General features: G+C 37.3%; 1 protein-coding gene across 2 annotated transcripts in view; it reads left to right on the top strand.

The window, feature by feature from the left end:
- The window catches only part of LOC115216707 (alkaline ceramidase 3), a 343,156-nt gene that overhangs the window by 302,000 nt on the left and 13,865 nt on the right, over positions 1–27,291 (top strand). For both annotated transcript variants that reach the window (XM_036506853.1, XM_029786241.2), the window contains 3 exons: positions 20,665–20,746; positions 23,755–23,790; positions 25,679–25,734. In XM_036506853.1, the coding sequence (XP_036362746.1) occupies positions 20,665–20,746; positions 23,755–23,790; positions 25,679–25,734 (174 nt within the window). The remainder of the gene's footprint in view (positions 1–20,664; positions 20,747–23,754; positions 23,791–25,678; positions 25,735–27,291) is intronic.

Genomic DNA, 27,291 nt, shown 5'->3' with positions numbered 1-27,291 from the left:
TGAAATACTGCTAAGCATTTCGCCCAGTGTGCTAACGTTTCTGCCAGCTCACTACCTTAAAAGTTTCTGAAGAGTAATATTTCTGGTATGGACCTGAGGAGGCAGCAACACACTTTGGTCTTCTGTGATTTCAAATTGTTTGTTTTCTTTTTGTATTTCAAGCAAGAAATACATGCATGTAATGTAATAAGTAAATAGGTTAATGTTGACACTACTCATTAAGTTGAATATATAAGATAATATTGAAATATAATGGAATATACGAAGTAGAATAATTGATAGCGGAGTAAGTGTGTATACAAATTCATATAGCATATTAAATATATATTGATGACACCACAGCGAATTATATATTGTATGAATATATATATATATATATATATATATATATATTATATATACAAATATATATAGCTATGGTATATTCTGTTAAGAATGTAGTAGAGTACAGTATAAAGCTTGTCCACCACTGCATGGCATCTTGGGCAAGTGTCTTCTACTATAGCCTCGGGCCAACCAAAGACTTGTGAGTGGATTTGGTGGATGGAAACTGAGAGAAGCCCATCGTCTATATGTATATATATATATGTGTGTGTGTCTGTGATTGTCCCCTTAGCATTGCTTGGCAAACGATGCTGGTGTGTTTATGTCCCCATCACTTAGCGGTTTGGCAAAAGTGACCGATAGAATAAGTACTAAGCTTATAAAGAATAAGTCCCGGGGTCGATTTGCTTGACTAAAGGCAGTGCTCCAGCATGGCTGCAGTCCAATAACTGAAACAAGTAAAAGAGTAAGAGTATACAAACATACAAATACATATATTTTAAAATTATGTGTACTACAATCATGAACATAAACTGAAGCAGAAGTGAGCACATATTCTTTCCCCACCCTGCCAAAAGAACCCCCGCCTGATAGACACACATACAGGGGAAATCATTCACATATCAACATGCATTCATACACTCACACATGCTGTGACCACACAAATGCACCACCTCCACAGGGCATATATATGTATAATGTATACATATGTGTATTTATACACACACACACACACATGTATACATTTATATATATGTATGTATATAAATATATATACGTGCATATATACATATATTCATACATACATACATACATACATACATATGTATATATATGCATGCATGTATATATGTGTATGCATACACACATGCTCACACACATTCTTGGGGTTGTGTACATTTTTCACATACATACATACATACATACATACACATAGAATGAAAGCAGCTGTGAGGTTTCATACATTGCCTCTGTTGTAGTTGATTCTCCTACCACACACATGCACACACACACACACACACACACACACACACATTCTCTCTCCTTTAATTTTCCTCAATTACCTGACACTCTACCACCACCCACCACCCTTCACCACCACCACCTTCTCCTACCCACCCTGAAAGTACCCCACCTCCCCTCTGAACCTGTTGAGTCAACAGACTGCACAGACTAGGGTGGTAGCTCCTAAGTGAAGGGTATAGACAACAGCTGGTGATGCCATGTTTGTAACAATTTCTTACATGTTCGATGTGATACAATCTGTATAAGATACTTTAAGTGTGTGGGCCTAGTTTGTTTTCTTTTTCCGAGTTCTGTCAGAGGAGGAAAAGCAGTATCCATAAACCTTTTTAGTTCTGTCTTCCTGGAGACAAGTGGCAGGCAAACAGGAAGTTATCCTCTGAAATGGGACACATACACATTCATATATATATATAATATATATATATATATATATATAAAAATATACTTATATATATATTATATATATATATATATATAATATATATATATATATATATATATATATATATATATATATATATAAATATATAAGTATATATATATATATATATATATATATATAAGTATTCAAATGTGTATGTATTTTATTCATTTTATATTTATATTTATTTATAACTTAATATTATGTACTTTATAATCTCTGACGAAGCCTAGAGATATACCCAAGCACCTTATTTTCATCTACCGATTACTTCATTCCACTTGAGTAATAAAGGTAGAATGAGGTATTTTTATCTATTGGTTGAAACAGCTGTAAGTTATTTTCCCAATTTATATTCATGTTTGTTATTTTATAATAATTACTCTGTATCCTTATATATTACTATATTTTATATCTTTTATGTAAAGCATAATATGTTATATGTATGTATATTATTGTAATTATCAGTTTAGTAAATAAATAAATAAGTTAACATAATATATTATGTCTAATAGTTGATGAACCACTTATTGATCCCCTCTATTTCCTTATTGCTATTTATATATATATATGTGGAGGCGCAATGGTCTAGTGGTTAGGGCAGCGGACTCGCGGTCACAGGATCGCGGTTTCGATTCCCAGACCAAGCATTGTGAGTGTTTATTGAGCGAAAACACCTAAAAGCTCCATGAGTCTCCGGCAGGGGGTGGTGATCCCTGCTGTATTCTTTCACCACTCTTTCTCTCACTCTTTCTTCTGTTGGCCTGCTCGCTTAGCCAGCGGGGTGGCGTCATTCTAAGGCTAAAACAATGCGAATGCATTGTGACCAGCGATGTGTAACAACATCTGATGGTCTGGTCAGTCACGTGATCACGTGATATATATATATATATATATATATAATATATATATATATACATACATATATAAATATACATGCTTATTACACATACCATCATGAAAATACACACGTTATGTATGTCATCGTCATCATTTAACATCTGCTTTCCATGCTGGCATGGGTTGGATGGTTTTACAGAGAGCCAGCAAAATGCTGTCGAGCTCCATGTGTGTGTGCATGTGTGTATGTGCATTTGTATGTGTTTTTATAAGAGTGTGTGTGTGTGTGTGTGTATGTATATGTATGTGTGTTTGTATATAAGTGTGTGTGTGTGTGTGTGTGTATATGTGTATCTGTATGTGAGTGTTGATGCCATTGATACAGACTGAATGAAAAATGAGAATGTTAAAATTTGTTGCATCCCACATAATTAGTGCATTAGGTTATTTGATAAAGTTCATTTGCAAATATCTGACGTATCCTGTATATGCACGTAGACACACATTCATTTGAATTAACAAATTGACTGTGAACTGGATTTACAAGAGTTAGAGAAATACTCTTGATATATAAAAGAAGGACAAAAGTGGGGTTCAGAATTCACAGTAGCTGTTTCGGCAGCATAGGCCTCACCGAGGCAATGACTAGTAACTGAGACCTTTGGAAAAATGCAGTGTGTGAGAAGACCCGGCAAGCCAAGTGAGACCATAACCCGTGGCCTATGCCAGGGGTGTAACCAGCCCACTTATGTATACCTTTCCTTCATTGGACACTAAACTCTGCTTGTGAAGATCTGTTGAGGCAAGTGAAATCGAAATCAAATCAAATTCACAAATTTGATGACTGGCACTCGTGCCATTGGAGTGCTAAGAGCACCATCCGAGTATGATCATTGCCAGAGCAGCTGACTGTCTTCCATGCAAGTGGCATGTAAAAAGCACCATTCGAGTGTGATTGTTACCAGTGTCGCCTTACTGGCACTCGTGCCAGTGACACCTGAAGAAACATTCAAGCGAGGTTATTGCCAGTGCCGCTGGACTGGCTCCTGTGCAGGTGGCGCGTAAAAAACACCACTTGAGCATAGCCATTGCCAGTACCGCCTGACTGGCCCTCATGCCGGTGGTACATAAAAGCACCCACTACACTCTTGGAGTGGTTGGCATTAGGAAGGGCATCCACCAGTAGAAACTCTGCCAGATCAGATTGGAGCCTGGTGCAGCCATCTGGTTCGCCAGTCCTCAGTCAAATCGTCCAACCCAGTTGTCTTGCCTTCAGAGGAGATAGATGACTACTCCGGCTGGAGAAAAAAATGAGGTTGCTGAGGTGTCAGGACACACATTCAAAGACACACACATATTTATATAAACATGTTTATCTCTTGAGTTGCTCTATGCTTCATGATTGATAAGTATTGACAGTAGGCTTATGTTGACTCTGTATGTGTGTGTGAGAGTGAGTGAGTGAGTGAGAGAGAAAATGCATGCCATAATATCATACCACACAATATTGTTGGCTGTTTACAAAAGTAGAGGAAAGAAAATTTTCTTAGTGGCCCTGTATTTATCCTTTAGCAGTATATAATTACAATAATAGACATTCTTAAAAATTTGCAGGGATTTATGTGTGTCTGGACATGATGTGGTGTCTTTTAGTATGAAGCTGTTATCATTTCATTTAAAACAAAATCAGCAACAACAACAACAACAACAACAACAAAAAAGCAGTGTAACTTTTGCACTATACACATATGCAATTAAACTTTAAAAATGTGCCCACAGAGTTACGTTTGTTAATTATAACCATATAATTATTCCTAAATGTAATTATAACCAAATATATAACTATAAGCTGTCAAGATGTTGAAATTCTGACATGAAGGTTATGAGTTCAAACCATTTTCTTTCTTATTAAACAACTAATTTGTTTATCTCTGTGTGTTATGACCCCCAAGGATAAATGCACAGCAATCTTCTGACTCCTCATCACAAATATAACCAAATGTAACCATTGGCTTGCTTACTGAAAAAAATATTTCACAGCTGAGTGGTTTAATGTTAAGGAAAGTTCAACAGTTGTTATAATTGAATAAGGGAAACTTAATAAACTCAGAAATTACATTTATTACTATATCAATGTAGCTGTTCTGCTGGAACTGATGTTACTACCATTTTTAACCCCAGGAGGAGCCTCCTCCAGCTGGTTATCAGTGCAATCTGCCCCTAATATATTGCAAGCAGGAGAGTGAACCCCTACCATTCTCTAGAATGTGATGGGACCACCAGACCATACAGTTTAGGGCTATTTGTGCCCATCCTCTGTGGTGGACACCTGTCTGCTAGAAATAGCAGTAATCCACTCCAGCTCACAATATATAGAAAAATAAGTGACAATAAGTCACTTGATCTTGCAACATGTAAAGCAGTTAGTTAGAAAATCTCACAGGAGTGGCTGCGTGGTAAGTAGCTTGCTTACCAACCACATGGTTCCGAGTTCAGTCCCACTGCATAGCATTTCTATAGCCTCAAGCTGACCAAAACTGTGAATGGATTTAGTAGACAGAAACTGAAAGAAGCTCATCATATATATATATTTATATGTTTGTGTTTGTCCCACCACCATTGCTTGAGAACCGATGTTGGTGTGTTTACGTCTCCGTAACTTAGCAGTTCAGCAAAAGAAACCAATACAAAGAATAAGTCCTAGGGTCGAATTGTTCGACTAAAGGTGGTGCTCCAGCATGGCCATAGTCAAATGACTGAAACAAATAAAAGAATAAGAGATGAAAGTAACACTTTATAAATAATGGAATTGAAGCTAATCATCTTGGTTGTCTTTCAAGTATAAATCTGTAGATGTGTGTAAACTCATGTTAATTTGATGTTGGTTATATATTCATGATGCTTGAATGAGGAGAGGAGATTGAAGTTTTCTGTCAGTATGTTCTCTTCCCCATGGCCAGACATGTTTCTCATTGGAAGATTGTAAATGAACGACATTGCTTGTATGATAGTTACACTTGTTTACAAACATCAAGAGATGCCCAGACAATGGGATGTATACACATACATATACACGCACATTCATACATACATACAAACACATGTGCACTCATATTCACATACACACATACACACAAGAATACACACACAGACATAAATACATATGATGGACTTCTTTCTCTTTTTATCTACCAAATCCACTCACATGGTTTGATCAGCATGGTTCTGTAGTAGAAGGCACTTGACCAAGATGCAGTGGGCCTGAGCCTGAACCACACAGCTAGGAAGCAAAGCCACGTAATGAGTATACTCTTTTACTTGTTTCAATCATTTGACTGTGGCCATGCTGGAGCACTGCTTTTAGTGGAGCAAATTGACCCCCAGGACTTATTCTTTGTGAGCCTAGTACTTATTCTATCACTCTCTTTTGCCAAACTGCTAAGTTACGGGTACATAAACACATTAGCATCGGTTGTCAAGTGATGTTGGGGGGACAACCCCAGACACACAAACATACACGCACACACACGCACACATGTATATATATATATACATATATACAATGGGCTTCTTTCAGTTTCTGTCTACCAAATCCACTCTCAAGGCTTTGTTCGGCCCAAGGCTATAGTAGAAGACACTTGCCCAAGGTGCAACGCAGTGGGACTGAACCTAGAACCATGTGGTTTGTAAGCAAGCTACTTACCACACAGCCACTCCTACGCCTATAAAAGTTCCTAATACTGTAATGAATGAAAGGGGGCTGAGGACAGAGAACTGGGGACCATCTATTTGTACATAAAATTTTTAACTGTATTTACTGCAAAAGTACCCTTTAATGACTTATACACTTCTCACAGCCTATCAACATCAAGTTTTCCTTTGCTATCATCTAACTTCAGAGTAAAGTACCCTATAAAAGACCTTCTCCAGATAAACAAATGCAAGCAGAATGGCTTGTTTTAAGCTAAGAACTTCTCTTGTAGTTATTTCACTTGGAACTTAATATTTGTGGTCTCACAGTTTGGCACAAACCCAAATTCCATCAAACCCACATTAACTCTAACCTAAACTTTCTCTGCTAAAACTTTCTCCCACTCGCTTTCTTCCTCTCATGCATGAACTCCCTCACTCATTCCCTCCTTTGTTGTTCATGTGTTTGTGTGTGGGTGTAGTTGCTTTGTGTACATTTACATTGAGTTCATATCCGTATCTAACATGAATTATGTACAAGATTTAAAGTGCATTCTTTCATATTGTTGCGGCTGCCTCTTTATGATGATACTACATATACATGAAATCATAGTTGTTGGTGTAGATTTACAGCTATCACACAAACAAATACACCCAAATACACACACACTCTCACCTCTCTCTCTCTCACACACACACATATACACACACACACACGTGTACGTATGTACTTAAAAATTTACACAAACTTGCTTAAAAACACTAATACGTACGTTCAGAAACACAGTCTCATGCAATCACATGCATACACTCACAAACTCAAATATATGCCTGAACTCAACACACACATGCATACGCACACACACACACACACATTTCAACTTTATTGCTGGATATTAATTACCATGAACACGTTCTACCATCCTAATATTGAACATTCTCTCTTCTTGCCATATGCTGCTGCTGCTGCTACCACCACCATCACTATTAATTGTATGGATTTAAGTAAATATATATTGCAGTGATTAGTTAAAAATAAAATAATAATAATAATGAAATTATTGTATACAGTGCTCAGGTGCACCACAACTTGTTAAAAGTGCATATAAAGCATATGCAGTAATATACAAATGTCTGGAAAGTGAACGGTGTATGAGTCAGATACATGTTTGTGTGTGTATGGAGGGGAGAAAATCAGGTGTAGTGTTGGCGAATCTCAGAAAGCATGGAAGTTTTGAAGGATGCAGTGCTCCGAAAACTAACAACAGATGCCGGCCGTTTGTTCCATACTTCAGCAACTCTTAGCATGAAAAAATGTTTTTCCGAAAGTCATGGGAGCTGTGCTGTTTTCTGACTTTGTAAACATGTCCACAGGTGTTAGACAGGTGGAGTTTGAAAAGGTGCTCAGAGTTATTGTTAGTTAGATGGTTAATAATTTTATGGGTGTCTGCCAAGTCAGCTGCCAGACATCGGAGTTTTAATGTATCCATGCCCAGGGAAGTAAGGCATTCAGAATATGGCAAATGTCCGATGGAGGGTATTCTCTTGGTTGCACATCACTGAACGGTTTCCAAATGATTAATAACCTGGGTTCCTGACCGGTGATGCAAATTCCAGGTGAGGCCGCACCATAGCTATATAAAGCCTAAGATAGATAGCCGGAGAGCGGCTCACAAAGGACTTGGTAAGTGATGCCAAGACACCCTCAGCCTTCTTGGCAATTTTAGCAATGTGTTTTGTCCAATGCAAATTGCTGTCGACAATAATGCCCAGGTCACGTTCACAAGAAAATTTTTTTAAGATTAGCATTGTGGAGGGAGTAAGTAGACACTGGGTTTTTCCTCTCAAAATGCATGGTGGTACATTTGTCTACAGCCAGCTTGAGTTGCCAGTCCATGATCCACTGCTGCATTGTGTCCAGGTCTGATTGCAATAAAGATCTATAGTGTACAGGATCTGACCTCTTTATTTCGAGGTACAGCTTCAAGAGTTGTTGTTTAGCCCCAGGTCGTCTCTAATTGAGCAATCCTATGATCAATGTTCCCATAAATTTGTACAATTGTACATGCACACATGTTTTGCAACTAACGCACAAAAGAAGAAGATATATGTACTCAAGGTTTTCAAAATGAAATCAAATGTTTTTAGTTAAAGAAATCAGTCACAGGTGTGGTTGTGTGATTAAAAAGTTTGCTTTTCAGTCCCACTGCATGGCGTGTTGAGAAAGTGTTTTCAGATATAGTCTTGAGCTGACCAATGCTTTGTGAATGAATTTGAGAGTCAGAAACTTGAAAAAACCTGAATTAAGGCAGTGAGCTGGCAGAAACGTTAGCACGCCGGACGAAATGCTTAGCAGTATTTTGTCTGCTGTTACGTTCTGAGTTCAAATTCTGCCAAAGTTGACTTTGCCTTTCATCCTTTTGGGGTCGATAAATTAAGTACCAGTTACGCACTGGGGTCGATGTAATCGACTTAACTCCTTTGTCTGCCCTTGTTTATCCCCTCTATGTTTAGGGGACAAACAAGGACAGACAAAGGGATTAAGTCGATTACATCGACCCCCAGTTCGTAACTGGTACATAATTTATCGACCCCGAAAGGATGAAAGGCAAAGTCGACCTCAGTGGAATTTGAATTCAGAACGTAACAGCAGATGAAATACCACTAAGCATTTCGCCTGGCCTGCTAACATTTCTGGTAGCTCGCCGCCTGTATCTGAGTTCAAATTCTGCTGAGGTTAACTTCAGTGGTTATCCTTTTGGGGTCGATGAAATATGTTCCAGTTGAGCAGTGCAGTCAATGTAATTGACTTGCCACCTCCCTCAAAATTGCTGGCCATGTTGCCAAAATTTTAAATTATTATTATGATGGGAAGCCATATGCTTTCATAATAACAACAAAAATGAGAATCAGTAACAGAGAATCAATAACAGCAGCAGCAGCGGCGACAACAGCAAAAGAGTGGAGGCACAATGGCCCAGTGGTTAGGGCAGCGGACTCGCAGTTGTAAGAACACAGTTTCAATTCCCAGACCGGGCATTGTGAGTGTTTATTGAGCAAAAATACCTAAGCTCCATGAGGCTCTGGCGGGGAAGGGTGGTGAGCCCCGCTGTACTCTTTCACCACAACTTTCTCTCACTCTTTCTCCTTACTTCTGCCACAAAGCAGAGGAACCATGGTGTAGTAAACTTTCAGACCCTAGTCTAGATTGCGAATCCTCTGTACCCCAGGATGGTTCAGCTCTCCACCCATTAAAAGCCACCGTTTATGGAATGAGAATAACAACATAGCTTTCATGGCCATGCAACCGCCAGTCTATCACGTGTTGTGGGTGGATCTTCAAGTTGCCACATGCATTCTTAGTAGCTTAGGGTAGGTTCAAATTAGAGATTATTCTCTGTGGCTAATGGCATGAGTCCTGATTGGAAGAAGAAGAAGAAGAAGGAGGAGGAGGAGGAGGCAACAACAGAAGCAGCACACAAAAATAACTATGACAACAGCAGTAAGGATAACACCATCACCAGCAACAAAATCAACTACAGCAGCAGCAGACCACCACCACCACCGCCACCAACAACAACAACAACAGTCACATTAACAACTACAACAACCAAAGCAACAACAACAGTAACCTCAACCACCATCACTGCCACAACAACAGCAATGACAACGTCAGCAATAACAACCACAACAACAACAACATTAACAACAACAATAACAACCACAAAATAACAATAACAGCAACAACAACATTGATAAAGCATAGTGCTGCTTGTCAAAACTGTCCTAGGGTTTAATATCAGTGGTATCAGCAACTATGCATGCAGCTGCACCTTCCATTTCCTTATAAACTGAACGCCCAGATGTTGCATCTGAGCAGCTGTTCCTGAAATTTGATATATGTACAATACACAGCTGCAGTTAAGTGTCAATGGTGGTGGCAAGCATTCAGTTTGCGAAATAGTTCCCTTTCTGGTTCAATCTTGACATGTGCAGTGGATTACTTACTCTTTTACTCTTTTACTTGTTTCAAGTCATTTGGCTGTGGCCATGCTGGAGCACCACCTTTAGTCGAGCAAATCGACCCCGGGACTTATTCTTTGTAAGCCTAGCACTTATTCTATCGGTCTCTTTTGCCGAACTGCTAAGTTATGGGGATGTAAACACACACCAGCATTGGTTGTCAAGCGATGCTGGGGGGACAAACACAGATACACAAACATACACACCCACACCCACATATATATGACCGGTTTCTTTCAGTTTCCATCTACCAAATCCACCCACAAGGCTTTGGTTGGCCTGAGGCTATAGTAGAAAACACTTGCCCAAGGTGCCATGCAATGGGACTGAACCCAAAACCAAGTGGTTGGTAAGCAAGCTACTTACCACACAGCCACTCCTATGCCACAGTTTTAACAATTTTGTAAAATGCTTTTGATTACTTAATCAAAGTCATATTTGGTGGTGATAGCAGTGCTAGTGAGTGTGTGTGTGAGGCCAGTGGCTTTTTTCAATGCTGTAGTTTTTTATTTTGTATGTGTCTCTGATGAGTTACTGTGTTTATGCTTTTAGTTTGTGTTAGGGTGTGTGTGTATGTGCATTTGTGTGTGCATATGTGTGTGTGTGCGATGGAAAGGGAGAAGGAGAGAGAGAGTGACTTTATGTCTCATTGTGAATGAATGCTTTTGTGTCTGTATGTATGGATGTGTGAGTAGCTATGAGCGAGTAATTGTGTGTGTACATGTACACTAACACTCTCACACAAATGTATATGAATATACACACATACACTTGCATCCAAAGTTTTCACAATAGAATAGCTCTCAGAAACAGACTACGTACAAATTCATTCTTCACAACTCCTGAAGCTGTTTCCAGATATGATCCATCCCGTTCTTATAAAAATAATAACTCTGTCCAAGTTGGTGTGCTAAACACAAATTGTCGTTTCTGTAGAGCTTTAAAATTTTAGAATGAAACAAATGGTATGTGCTACTCAGGCGGTCAGGTAACATTGCCAGCACTACCAGCTCCTTCTCAATCTCTTATGGATCTTCTAGAAGGCATTTCCATCCAGTCAAAGGATTTTCTGAACAATATGAAACAATATAACTCTGCAAATGACATCGTTTGGTGCATCTAAGAAGATAGTTAAAAAACTTGAATTTATGATGACGTCAAAGATCAAGGGCAGATCTATCACCTCATTGGTTCCCTGTTACCCACAAATGAACAATCACAGTTCCTCCAAATTTAATTTATGAGTGATGTAGGACAACAAATCCAAAGGAGGTGTCAACATTTCAGATGATAGGTCGTGTTAGACACAGTGCCGACTACTGCAAAAGAGAGTATATCCACTGACAGCTTCTCGATGCATTAAAAAATCACATAACCCCCACAGGTTAGGGCCTGAAATATTCCAAACACACGCATAGAATGTGGCTTAGCCGAATTAGCCCATCATTTACTCCACAAATGTTTTGTTGTCAGTGCTACATTTTCCCATATCACTTGTTTCAACATAACTGTATACATAATTATATACAAACTATGCCATTTTAATCCTGAGCAATGCCAAGTGTCTCTGCTAGCATTACAACCCACCCGTGCTTTCCCCACTCTCGCCTCCCCCACCTCCCAACAACATCACACCACACTACACTACACCATACAACATTACACATCACATCACAACACACCACCCACACACCCATCCCCACATTTTCACACCTACACATACATACACGCACACATCCAGACCACCAGCCCTCTTTCACACGCACATACATACTCTCTTATACACACACGCACCTTTGTGTTGGGGGTCATCTTTACCTTGTTATCTCCCCTACTTCTTACCACTCGTGTGTGACCCTTCTGTCCGAAGTCAGTCGCCATGATAGATCGTTAGCCACTACACACATTTTTTTCTCGCCTTGTTTCTTTCTGTGTACCTTTCTGTAGAAAAGCGTAGGCTCGAAACATAAAAGACTTTCTATTCCTGAGCGTTATATTAATACATCTGTTTGTTTTATACACCACCTGTCTTTGTCTTTTGTTTTTTTTGTAAACTCTCCCTATATATATATATATATAATATATATATATATATATATATATATATATATATATATATGTATTTACGTATATATATATATATATAATATATATATATATAGATATATATATATATATATATATATATATGTATTACATATATATATATGTATATATGTATGTGTGTGTCTTTGTATCTCTGTTTTTCCCCCACCATCACCACCTGACGACCAGTGTTGTTGTGGTGTTTATGTCCACATAACTTAGGGGCTCAGCAAAAGAGACCGATTGAATAAGCACTAGTCTTTAAAAAAATAAGTCCTGGGGTCAATTTGATTGGCTTGAACCCTTCAAGGTGGTGCTCCAGCCTGGCCACTGTCAGATGACTGAAACGAGTGAAAAAATAAAAGAATATATGCACGCACACACACACACACACACATGCACACACATGAATATGTTAGTGAGATTGAGTACATTTTTACACGTATGTGTGTGTGTACATGTGCATCTATGTATGTGTACATGTATGTATGCATGTGTGTGTGTGTGTGTCACTGTGTCTCCCTCCACCATGTTACAGACATACATGAAAGCATGGAACCATGTTTTAATACTGACTGCCTGAATTAAATGAAATGTTTGAATTGGAAATTGGGACAAAATTTCTCAAAGGGGGAGTTTAAGCGCATTGACCTTTCCATCGCTGTTGTTCTTCCGAGGGTACAAGTTATCATAGACTGGCGGGCTGAACTTTTGATAAAATATTCCATTACAATGTGGAACATCAGGAAGGGTGGTGGGGTATGTCTAGGACATTTGAATTGTAGACTTGAGGCTGTTTAACTATAGAACTAGGTTAAACTATATTATATTTAAAACAAATTATAACGAGCCTCAGTGCATGTGTGCTTACGGGTATTTTTCATTTTTATTGGTACAAGCAACCATACGGTTTCAGATTTTGCACCATTGTGCAACACCTTGGGCAAGTATCTTCTACCATAGCTCCTGGTCGACCAGTGTCTTTATCAGTGAATTTATTGGATGAAAATTGTGTGGAAGCTTGCCATATATATAAAATACATCTATCTGTCTTTCTGTCTACCTATATGTTCATATATACATGTATGTATGTATGTATATATGTATGTATGTATTATGTATGTATATATATATATGTATATATATATGTCTATACATATGTACATATATATATATATATATATATATATATATATGTATATATATATATGTACGTATGTATAAATTAATATTGATTGATATAAATAAATATATTTAAAGGGAATAATTAATAAATTTTTCCCTTATGAGGTTTTTCACGCTAACTACTGGATAAATTCTTATAAAGATTTTATCCTATTTTTAAATTGTATATATGTATGTATATACATGTATTTGTATATGTATGTATACACACACACACATATTAGGTTCAGGCATGGTTGTGTGGTAAGAAGCTGCATGCTACCTTGGGCAAGTATCTTCTGCTATTGTTTCAGGCCAACCAAAGCCTTGTGAGTAGATTTAGTACATGGATACTAAAAGAAGCCTGCTGTATGTGTGTGTGTGTGTGTGTTTGTGTCTGTGTTTGTCCACCGCCATCACTTGATACCACATGTTGGTGTGTTTGCATCCCCATAATTTAGTAGTTTGGCAAAAAAGACCAATACAATAAGCACCAGGCTTAAAAAAAAAAAAGAAGTACGGGGGTCAATTCATTCAACTACAGGTTTTCAAGGCAGTGCCCCATTATGGTCACAATTTAATGACTGAAATAAGTAAGACATAAAAGATGTATGTGTATGTAAGTCCGGTGTGTGCGTGCGTGTGTGTGAGTATTCATATATATATATATATATATATATATATATATATATCAATTAGAGAATGATAGGCGTAAATCATACCATATAGAAAAAATAAAACATATGATAAAACATTTACCTAGATCACAATAAAGTTCATAATCATAAACAGTATATAATTAACATTATATACTGTTATATATGTTATATAATAATTAATATTAATTATTAATTATATACTGTTTATTATTATGTACTTTATTGTGATTTAGGTAAATGTTTTATATGTTTTATTTTCTCTATATGATATGATTTACGTCTATCATTGTTTGAATTACATAATAGTGGTTTTTCTCTAATTTATGTATATATATATGTATTTATATTGTGAAATTTGATTTAATATTAAATTGAATTTTTTCCTGTAAGTTTGGAGTTATAGTCCCTAATATATGTGTGTATGTATATATATATATAATATATATATATATATATATATATATATATATATATAAGTAGTTGAATGAATTATCCTAGTTTGGATAATTCGATTAACCGATATCCGGGTAGCAAATTCATGTCAGAAAACACAGTTGAAGTTACATGCCAAGGGCAGAGATTACGTGCTTTCGTGTGGAAATTTGTGTGTTTTTTTTACTATAAATAAATGAAAGAATGGAGTTGAACGACGATTTAACAAAATTCCTTTATTCTGGACATATGTTTCGAAGACTGCATATTCCTAATTCCGAAGGAATAAAAGGTGCATTATGCCGCCTTCTCATCAGGAAAGACAAGGAACTTCATTTATATATATATATATATATGCACACACATATATATGCATATATCTTTTATTGTTTACCTTTTATTTGTTTCAATCATCAGACTGTGACTATATGTATATATATGTATGTATATACACACACATACTATATATACATATACATGTGAGTGAGGCAATGAGTAAAAGATTGCTTACAACATCACAGGGATCCTCAGAGCATTCATTTCTACCCTCATCATGATAATTGACCTGCTTGTAACCTTCTATAGACTATAACTAGTTTTGGTACATCGTCGTTGTGGGTTAATTTTTTTCATTTATCTTTGTTGTTATTGTTGTCCTTCAACCCCAGGTCAGTCAGGGTTTAAGACGAGTAACAATAATATAATTTGAACTTTTGGATCAAGAATCCAACGAAACATTGCCTATAGCCCAAGCAACAGTAACACGTTATTTTTCTCTCTTTTACTTGCTCATATTGAAGGCAAGTAGCCTTGTAGTTAGTGTGTTATACTCACAATTGTAAGATTGTGATTTCAGTTCCTAGACCAGGCAGTGTGTTGTGTTCTTGAGCAAAACACTTCATTTCAGGAGGAATTACAACCGTATTTCGTGGTCTGCTACCACAACAGCTCCTTTATAGGATCCAGTTAGCTCAAGACATCATCAGGAGGAACCACGTCCGGTTTCGGCCCCTACACCTCTACCGTTTTGACGTGGCGGGCCCCCACCCTTTCGGAGTTATCTTCAGCTCTGGTGTTGGGTGCATGTCTTCTTTCCTCTGTTCCCTGGCCTCTTTGATGTATTGTCAGCAAGTGTCAGCCGGTGACTGACTGACTTGTCAAATTTTTCCCTTTAAATACCTGCCGCTAGGCTCAAACAAGCAGTCCCAGCAAGTTGTCACATGACACTGTCTCACCTTACCTGACTGGTGAAGGCGCGTAGTCTTGCTTCAATTCACTGAGCTATAAATGAGTTCCAGCAATGACTGGGATAGCTAACCCTGTGGTAGACTAGCACCTTGTCCAGTGGGAAGTGTAGTAATGTCAGTCACTTTTACACTATGGAATCCAGGGTAAGCTCTGGACTTATAAGCTCTAAGGTTCATGGCACATCTAAGTTATTCATTCCCACATTAGGGCAAGGCTCCCAAAATATTCTTTTCTAATCATGGCAATCAAGCTTACCAAACTCTTCTAATAAATTAACAGCTAAGTTAATTAGATTATCAACTAAGCTAATTAGCTTATCAGCTCAGTTAATTAGCTTCCTCCTGCTATACTGGAATCAAACAGATTGATTAGACATGTTTAGGTATTGACTCTACTTTTGTTTCAAATATCAGTTCTTAATTATTCTTATGGTAACAGTTTGATATTTTAAATAACAGATGGAAACTGCAACAAAGCAATAAACGAACATTTTAATTAACAAATGTAGTTTATTAACCCAAAACAATTAATTGGCTGAGCTATTAGAGCAACAGGCAAATAAATGCCTTTCAGTAATTATTTTGGCTTTTTGCATTGAGTTGAAATCCTTACAAAGTCAACTTTGCTTTTCATTTTTTTTTTCTGGGGATAATAAAATACAAATTAAATACTGGAGTAAATTTATCTGTCCTTCAAATTCATCTGCTCCTTTCATCCTTCTCAGGGAGAGGGGTGGTGGTAAAGTACCAGTCAGATACTGGGGTAAATTGATCTACCCTTCTTTATATTACTCTCAGAGCAGCTACACAATACTGTGTGAAGGCTGTGAGGGCCTAGTAACAGTGTTTCTTACCTCTTAGAAATTGAAGAAGACTGACAAAGGAACTAACAAACTTTTCTCATCTAGCATGCTTCATTGACCGTCCAAAGAAATGAGTTGCAGTGGTCATGGATTAGCTGATGTACTGTACAGTGTGGAGCACTTTACAATGTTGTTTACAAAAACATTTAAATGACAGAAGACTCTTTTTCCATTTATATTTCATCCTTAGTAATGAAGGATCCATAATTAGAATTCAGATTTTGGCACAAGGTTAAATCAATCACATCGACTCCAGTACTCAACTGGTACTAATTTTATTGACTCCAAAAGAGCAAAAGGCAAAGTTGACCTCGGCGGCATTTGAACTCAGAACATAAAGACAGATGAAATGCTGGTAAGGATTTTTGCCCAGTGAGTTAAGACTTCTGAAAGCTCGCTGCCCTTTGAAATATCTATAAATTTAAAACAAATAATGTAAATATCACTACAATTAGTTTATTCCTGGCATGCCAGAGTATATACTTGCGTGTGTGTGTGTGTGTTATTATTTTTATTTTTACTCTTTTAGGATGCTTACAATATAATTAAATGTTTACATTAAAAATACAGTCCTCCAGTTTCTTTCCTCAGATGTAAAAATTTCAATATGTAAAAGATTTACATAGTTATCATATATATATATATATATAGGCATAGGAGTGGCTGTGTAGTAAGTAGCTTGCTTACGAACCACATGGTTCTGGGTTCAGTCCCATTGCAAGTGTCTTCTACTATAGCCTTGGGCCGACCAAAGCCTTGTGAGTGGATTTGGTAGACGGAAACTGAAAGAAGCCCGTCGTATATATGTATATATATATATATATATATATATATGTATGTGTTTGTGTGTCTGTGTATGTCCCCCCAACATCACTTGACAACCAATGCTGATGTGTTTACGTCCCCGTAACTCAGCAGTTCAGCAAAAGTGGCAGATAGAATAAGTACTAGGCTTACAAAGAATAAATCCTGGGGGCGATTTGCTCGACTAAGGACAGTGCTCCAGCATGGCCACAGTCAAATGACTGAAACAAGAAAAAAGAAAATAAATATATATATATATATATATAGGGAGAGTTTACGAAAAAAACAAAAGATGAAGACAGGTGGTGTACAAAACAAACAGATGTATTAGTATAATGCTCAGGAATAGAAAGGGACACAGAAAAAACAAGGAGAGAAAAAAATGTGTGTAGTGGCTAACGATCTATCATGGCGACTAGTGCCGGACAGAAGAGTCAAGAAGTAGAGCATTGATTGCACATAACACAAAAGGTCATAGACAGATCTTTGCTAGTAATATCGCAAGACTATATTTAGAATGAAGCAATTTAGGAGTGTAGTAGCGTGAACGATGCAGTATGGAGAATACCAAAAGGCACAAGTTCCACTGGCCCAGACATGCTGCAAGAGTCACAGATGATGGGTGGACCCGTGTAGTTACTGAGTGCTATCCAGAAGATTTGAAAAAAACCATAAGTATGATAGGAAGATGATTTGAAAGTGCATTGTGGTCAGCAGTGTGTATAACAGCATCTGGTTGTTTGATCACTGCAGTGATATTAATATATATATAGGAGTGTGTGTGTTTGTGTGTATGTGTATACATGTGTGCAACGCATGTATGTATATGCGTGCACACACATACATACATACACTCACTATTGAACGAGGTGCAAGTTTGGTTGTGTGGTTAAGAAATTTGCTTCCCAACCACGTGGTTTCTGGTTCAGTCTCACAGCATGGCACCTTCGGCAATTTTTTTCTACTATAGCCTCAGGCTGGCCAACCCCTTGTGGCTGGATTTGGGAGACGAAGGAATCCCATAGCATACATACACACACACACAAACATTTGTGTGTTTCTTAATATCGCATCATAGCTGTAAACGAGCATCCTTGTCATACAAGTGGTGTAATTCATTTTCAATCTTTCATGGAACCGTGTCCAATCATGGTAAAATATTAGCTTACTTGGAAACAGCTGAGGGATGGTGACTTGCCTCACCAAGCATGGCAAAGTGAACATTGTAACAATGATGATGTTATGTAAATATTCTTAACATGCAAAACACCCCCCATCCAATGGATGGTGCTGAGTTGTCAAACATTTAAACTAAATTTTCTCAAAGCAACTTGTCTGACCATTCCATAGGCCTCCCCTTTGAGAAACATTGATTTAACCTAAATTTGAGACACCAGCAAAAGAAGAAATAAAGATAGACTTTTTTTCTATTCCAAAGAAAAATGATTTTATTCACACGAATATGCAACCGAAAAATTTAAAGTACCAGTAATATTAAGGCTGTTGTTGATGGGGAGAACAGCTTTATCGATCGCGTTCTCACCAGGAATTGATTTTTGTAATTTTTTCAAGACTTATACATGCCCTGATACTGTCGGTATCTACATATCAAATTTGAGTGCAATTGGATGGAGGATGCCTGAGATCCTAGAAGACACGCACACACAGACAGAACGGATTTTATATAATAGATGTTCTGCACTTGACAGAAATGGAAAGAATACCCATACTCTGTAGATTATTCACATAAAAGTGGTTAGACCATGAATGTTCCAGACTTGTTGCTATTACTGTTACTATTAACCTACCCAATTTATGAAGTTTAACTGATAGATTTTTCAGCTGTTCTGAATGAGCCATGTCATCATCTGGATCACCTTGGTTGTCTGGTGCTGAATCATCTCTCTGGCCACAGGATTCACTCCATTCTCCTTGTGCTCTTGCCATTTCTCCTCCACATTGTTACAAACGTTTTTGTTCAGTCATCTTCCTACTTGATTGGAGGTCTTCCAAGTGCCCTCTTCCGTTCAAGTGCGTACCACTCAACTACTGTATGAGTCCACCGATTGTCTGTGAACCTTGCCACTTAATCGGCCCATCATAACTTTGTGTGGTGGTACTAGCGGTATTTCGTCTGTGTTACGTTGTGAGTTCAAATTCCACCGAGGTCGACTTTGCCTTTCGTCCTTTCGATGTCGATAAATTAAGTACCAGTAACGCACTGGGGTCGATGTAATCGACTTAATACCTATGTCTGTCCTTGTTTGTCCCCTCTGTGTTTAGCCCCTTGTTGGTAATAAAGAAATAGGTACTCTGTCACAACGTGCTTCACACCAGTTCTAATCCTGATCTCCTCGTTCTGGATGGGATCTCTTAGCGAGATTCCCAGCACTGACCTTTCCATGGTTCTCTACAGAAGGTGCAGAGCTAAATAATGGGTTTTGTTTTGTGACAGCAACTTAAACTTCTTAATTTAAATAGTATTAATTATTATTCTCTTGTATTTTTTAATTTCATATTTGAAACAACTGATTAATTAATTACAATTGGTATTATTATTATTATCATTATTATTACTATTATTATTATTATTTATTTATTTATCTAATGGATCTTTTCGGTTTGAACGGCAGTTTTTTAAAATAATTTCCATGTAACTAGACACTTTTAAACTTCGTATACTGGTAGAATGTGTTTATAAAACATCTTTTCTCTTGGCTTTATTGAGAAAATTCTATAGTTTGTAAGATATTTTTTTTCTTCAATTTCTGCAATTTCAACCGATCAATGACGTCTATTGAGGTGAAAACATTCTGTGCCGTATGAATATGTTTAAGAAACAGATTGGGTTTACTTACATTTCTGAAGAAAAAAAGGTACCCTTTCCTCCACCCCTAACCCTAACCCTAAAACAGATTGAAATGCAGTAGATCGATACTAGGGTCATAATTATGGGTGACAATTCCATATGACACCGCTCGGAAAAACTGCCGTTCAAACCGATAAGGTCCTATTTATTTATTTATTTTGCTTATTATTATTTCGCTTTTACGTATCTTATAAATTTTTGTTTCTGTTCTTTTCAGTGCAGAAATAAGTAGTCCACCCGGGCACCAGAACAGGCGGCTACAAATATTTTTGTTTATCTATTGTGTCGTAGTTACTGCTGTAAGTAAAATCTATTTCATATTTTCCCTTATGTATCGAAATCGGGAGGTTTCGTATATTAATTGCATAGCTAATCTAAGGCAATCGAAGTTTCTCCCCCTTTATCGTATTACATTTGTAAATACGCTCTCTCTCTCTCTCTCTCTCTCTCTCTCTCTCTCTCTCTCTCTTCCCCCTTCTCTCTCATGAAACGCATTACTGCCATTAATACAAGGAAGATAACTTCCGATGCTAAATTAATTTCATCACACGGATATTGGAGTTACGTCCCTTGGAAAATTATTCTGTGACGTTAAGTTTACCGAATAAATTCGCGCACAGCGCAGAGATTATGTTAAGATTCAGAGAAGAGGCTGCATATAACTTTTGATTTTTTTTTATTTCATCAAATATAGGCTTATTCCATTGTGTAAACTTTATTATAACCATTAGCAAGACCCGAAGAAATTCTGTGTTTTATAAAATATTCTTATTTTGATGCATACATTTGTAGATTTTTATAACACTGTTTTATTATGCCATCAATTTTCTGCTATAGTTAAGATTATAATAATATTATCTGTGAAAACGAGAGGATAGTGGAATCGATGGATGGCTGGAGAAATACTTTGCAATATTTAGTTATGTTAAGGTGGCAAGCTGGCAGAATCGTTAGAGTACCGGGCAAAAATTCTTAGAGGTATTTTGCCCGTTTTTACACTATGTGTTCTAATTCCACCAAAGTCGATCTTCTCTCTCATTCTTTTGGGGTCGATAAAATAATTACGGCATTCTTTCGATATGAGTCCCATTTACCTCATTTGAAGAAGAAGATCGTCACTTTCCGTAAAGTTTTTATTTTTTTATATATGTGGGGTTAGAGTTAGGGTTAGGGGGAAGGGTATCTTTTTTCTTCAGAAATGTAAATAAACCCATGTGGGTTTATAAGTGACAGTTATGTTACTAGTTCCGAATGATCGCCATAAGTACTCCTAACCCTGAACTTCCTGACCTTATACGAAAATTTAAAACCAATATTTGGTTACTTATTTTGTTTAGTGTTATTTCTAGTAGGTCAAGCAACCACGTAGAGCCTCCTTCATTAGCTAATGGTGGTCTGTGTCGCACAGAGTTGTTTCTTATCTATTACTTTTCCCTTTTTGACAGACTTGTTGGTGATGTACTTCTTTTTCATAAAGAAAAGAAAAGAAAAAAAGCATGCCAGCGTTTACTTCTGGTGTAAAATGGGTGGGACACAGAGAAAGTAAGCATTATAGCAGACACATCATCATCATCGTCGTTTAACGTCCGATTTCCATGCTAGCATGGGTTGGACGAATGACTGTGGGCTGGCGAACCAGATGGCTGCACCAGGCTCCAATCTCGATCTAACAGAGTTTCTACAGCTGGATGCCCTTCCTAATGCCAACCACTCTGAGAGTGTAATGGGTGCTTTTACGTGCCACCCAACATGAGGGCCAGTCAAGCGATACTGGCAACGACCTCGCTCGAATCTTTACACATGCCACCGGCACAGGTGCCAGTAAGGCGATGCTGGTAACGATCACGCTCGAATAGTATCTTTCACATGCCACCGGCACGGAGGCCAGATAGCCGCTCCGGCAACAATCACGCTCAGATGGTGCTCTTTAAGGCGATGCTGGTAACGATCACGCTCGAATGGTGCCTTTTAAGTGCCACTGGCACGGAAGCCAGTTAGCTGCTCTGTCAATGGTCACACTCATATGGTGCTCCTTGCACCCCGCTAGCACGGGCGCCAGTCATCGAATTTAATTTTGATTTTGATTTAGCATTGTTTACTCATGAAAGCACTTTTCTGCTGAACATACACTACATGTACACACACGCGCACACACACTGGTTATAAAACTAATTAACCTTAGTTGTCATCATGTGTAAACAAAGACTATTATTAAGTCTTGTATGTTGTCTAAGATTCTTTCATTTTCTACATCTCTGAGAAGTGTGCTTTTCCTTTTTGACAAACATCCTTACTTAATTTTGTACTCCGTGTGTAATTTGTTTTGTTAATTTTTAGTTGGGGTAGATGGATAGATGTTGCACATGACCCTTTATAAGGCATCTGAGATCAGTGAAAAGAACAGATGGAAGGAAATATTCTGAAACTGAAGACTTGCCTCAAATGCTTACAACAGGATGTGTGTGGCATCAGTCACCATGAATTAATGAAGGAACTGTGAAGTGATCTCTTGACTTGTTAAACTTAACAGTTACCAAATGACATAGCTAAACACCACAGGCATCTGCTAAAGGCTCCCAAAGTGCCAAAAGGGGTGTCATATTAAGGTTATTGTGGGAAAAGCATGTCTGTAAGAAATTGAATTCCAAAGTGTGAGTTTTTCAGCCCATGTTAGGAAACAATGTTTAGCTGCTAATGTTTCATGGAGTTAAGCATATGAAATGACATGTACAGTTCTTGATGTTACTGTGGTAGCTTCACCTGCTGCAGGACATTGTTACTGATTATAGGGATTGGTTCTTGTTTCCCTGTACTGCTTAGTCCTGTTTTAACTATTTTGATCAATTTTGACATTTTCGTTATATGTTGCCAGTACCACCTGACAGGCCCTCTTGCTGGTGGCATGTAAAAGCACCCACTACACTCTCGGAGTGGTTGGCATTAGGAAGGGCATCCAGCTGTAGAAACTCTGCCAGATCAGATTGGAGCCTGGTGCAGGCATCTGGTTCGCCAGTCCTTAGTCACATCGTCCAACCCATGCTAGCATGGAAAGCGGACTTTAAACAATGATGATGATGATGTTATGAGGCACCCCAATATTCCTGTCGAAAATTCTATTGCTTCCTCCATATTCAGTGTTAATTCTTCTGATGTATCTCCTCAAATTTTACTGAAACACTTTGCTTTAATCAGAAACTACTACTACTACTACTACTACTACTACTACTACTACTACTACTACTTATTATTATTATTATTATTATTATTATTATTATTATTATTATTATTATTATTTTATTTATTTCAGGTCTATTTGTTGATAAAGAACCCAGTCTTTCATGAAGTAAGTATATCTTCCTAATTCTAATTCTGTAGTTACCTGGTGCCAGGCACCCATCAACATAAGTGAATATGAAAAAAAGCAAGGACACAAAGCACTCTCATTAATCTAGATACATTCAACAAATCATCCTCAGATTCAGTGGTGCCCCTGTTGTAACCAGAGAAACAATTGCATTCTAGGGTTAGATGACACTTACCCATGCCACCTATTACATCACAGATGTATTAATCCAGAAGAATTATATTAGGATAGCTAAGAAACCACATGATGTTGGCGAGTATCTATTGTGAGGGTGGACAGGAGGACGACAGAAACGACATTTCCTCATCATATATAAATTGTATCTGGTGTTTTCATGCACCACATGTTTGATGATAGACTCTACCACCTGCTTGGTGATCACATTTATCAGCTTCCTGGGGTTTGTCATTGATGATTTTCAAGGCCTACTGAATGAACTCAAGTGAGAATGTTTCTCTTGTCCCCATGACTCATTCCTTCACTGTCAAAGAACTCCAGCTCTGATCAAGATGGACCTGGCCACATTTAAGAAGGTGACAATCTTCGAGCCTCTATGGTTGGTAGCTAGAGCTGTCAGCATACCTTTTTATTTCCTTTGTTGCAATGGAATCTACCCTGTTTATGTCATCGATATATCCAACAGAAAAATGAAAAAGTTAAAATTGTGCATTTGCTGCATAACATTACATTAGATAGAATTTCATTTATGGCTCACCAAATTCTCCCTTTTACTCTTTTACTTGTTTCAGTCATTTTGACTGTGGCCATGCTGTAGCACCACCTTTAGTCAAGCAAATCGACCCCAGGACTTATTCTTTGTAAGCCTAGTACTTATTCTATCGGTCTGTATTGCTGAACTGCTAAGTTATGGGGACGTAAACACACCAGCATCGGTTGTGAAGCGATGTTGGAGGGACAAACACAGACACACAAACATACACACACACACACACACATATATACGAAGGGCTTCTTTCAGTGTCCGGCTACCAAATCCACTCACAAGGCTTTGGTCGGCCCGAGGCTATAGTAGAAGACACTTGCCCAAGGTTCCACACTGTGGGACTGAACCCGGAACTATGAGGTTGATAAGCAAGTTACTTACCACACAGCCACTCCTGCACCTTCTGTTCACAAATACCTTGTGTATTCTTCTGTACAGGATTATCATTAAGATCGTCAGTGTTGTTGATGAGTAACTATAATCTGCTGCTTAACAAAGAGGAACTCACTCCTACAGCCAAGAAGCTGTCAACAGAAAAACATTCTAATTGGCAACCTCAGACAAAAGCTTTCCATAATCTTAGTCAGCCTAGCCATTCATTTCAGACCTTCATTGTAATTATGGACTGTTTAAGATGCCTAGAGTGTCATTTTGTTTTACACTCTAAAAGCATCGTATATATACACATCCACATTTAGGTAAATATTGAACTCGATTAAAAAGAATTCCTTTACATATTGAAGGTTTGCATGTTTAATGTGTATGCATGTAAGAATGTTTCTATATCATAAATAATATTTTACTAGTTATTAGTCTACAATAATTTAAATTTATTTTTTTTTATTTCAGTTAAGCTTTGTCAAATATTACATCTTTCAATTAGTCTCATTATCCATTGATTTTTTTACTTATCACCTCCCTCTTTCTTGTACATTTACTTTTTCTTTTCCATTTCCTCAATTTTGCTTATTCTTGCTCTTTTCCTGCACCCCCCTAACTCTCTCTCTCCCTCTCATATGCATGCACGTGCAAGCGCACACTCACACACACATACAATGTGCTCTTGGTTTTCCTCTATTAGCAATACATGTTTATTCATAAACCAGTCAGCTATTTATAAAATACCTGTTATTTCATTTTCAGTTTGCATATGGTTTATTGGTAGTGAGTCTGGTGGTTTTTGCCATGAAAGTCATCAGGTAAGTAATCCTGCTGCTGCTGCTAACAATTATAATAATAATAATAATAATAATATTAATGATAATGATAATAAGAATAAGAATAATGATAATCTTGCAATCACAATATAGCGGCGAAAGAATTTGACAAGATTCTTTCGTAAATATAAGGAATATAAGGACTTGCTAATGGAAATTGAAAAAATGTGGCATCTCAGGGCGACTACAGTACCAGTAATTGTGGGATCTCTAGGAATGATAAAAAAAGGTACTGAAACCTATTTGAAAATGATACCATCCCTACAGGAAGTGCAAAAAATCGTGTTGACTGGAATGGCTCATGTACTGAGAAGAGCATTATTGCTGTGAAAACAACATCCACTCATGAATTTATTCGTTAATTTTTTAAATACATATTTTACCAGTGAATTTGTGTGTGTAATCTAGGAATGCATACAATGAGGTTCTCTGCCCTAGGTGTATGGAAAACACTCAGTGAGAAACGGAAGAAAATTTGAAAAAAGAAGGCAAAAAAACAACAACAACAATAATAATAATAATAATAATAATAATAATAATAATAGTAATAGTAATAATAATAATAATAGTAATAGTAATAATAATAATAATAATAGTAATAGTAATAATAATGATAATAATAATAATAGTACTTTCTGCTATAGGCACAAGGAGGGGCCTGAAACTTTCGGGGATGTGTAAGTCGATTTCATTGACTCCAGTGTTTAACTGGTACTTAATTTATCAACCTTGAAAGGATGAAGGTCAGAATTGACCTTGGCAGAATTTGAACTCAGAATGCAAAGATGGACAAAATGCCGCTAAGCATTTGTAACTTGGCACACTGCTTCATGAAGGTCACCGCTAGCTCTCACTGTATACACAACCATGTGCTGTCATTTGTTGGCATGCTACAGAACTAGTCCAGGACCTTTTTTGATACCATCTCATATATATTCATTGATATGGGCATGCAAGAGCATTCTTGCATGAAGTAATTAAGGAACTAATAATTAATCTATGGTGAACACAATTTCTTGAAAAAATCCAGGGATAATGCATAGGAGATAACAATTAAAATATAAATTACTTCCTATGATTTGTGTATTTATTTCAACATCCTGTTCATTCTGATGTAATCTCATGTATTCTTATCCAAAATAGAATACCAACACTTTCATGTGGCATACTTGAAAAATTGTGAAGACCTTCTCACATGAAACCATTGGTTGCCTTGTTAACCCACAGATAAAGAATATTTATTCTCCAACGTGGTGTTGTGCACTATATACATACATATTTTTATGTTAACATTCTCAGTTGGCAATATATCCCATTGCTCTGCTCTGCTTTTTACTTTCAATGACCAGTGGAATAAAGAAAAAAAGTATCCCTTACTTGAAATATAAGCAAGGGTTAGTGATATTAGGGTCATCTGGCCATAGAGTGCTGCCTCAAATAAGTTTCCATCCACTCCATACCAGAATGAACAAAAAAAAAGAAATGTATAATGAACAAATGAATGAAACTTTAAAACAAATGTAGTAACAACTTCAAATT

The sequence above is a fragment of the Octopus sinensis genome, linkage group LG10, assembly GCF_006345805.1.
Source record: "Octopus sinensis linkage group LG10, ASM634580v1, whole genome shotgun sequence".
NCBI classification, from domain to species: domain Eukaryota; kingdom Metazoa; phylum Mollusca; class Cephalopoda; order Octopoda; family Octopodidae; genus Octopus; species Octopus sinensis.
This window is presented reverse-complemented; position numbering and strand designations above follow the sequence as displayed.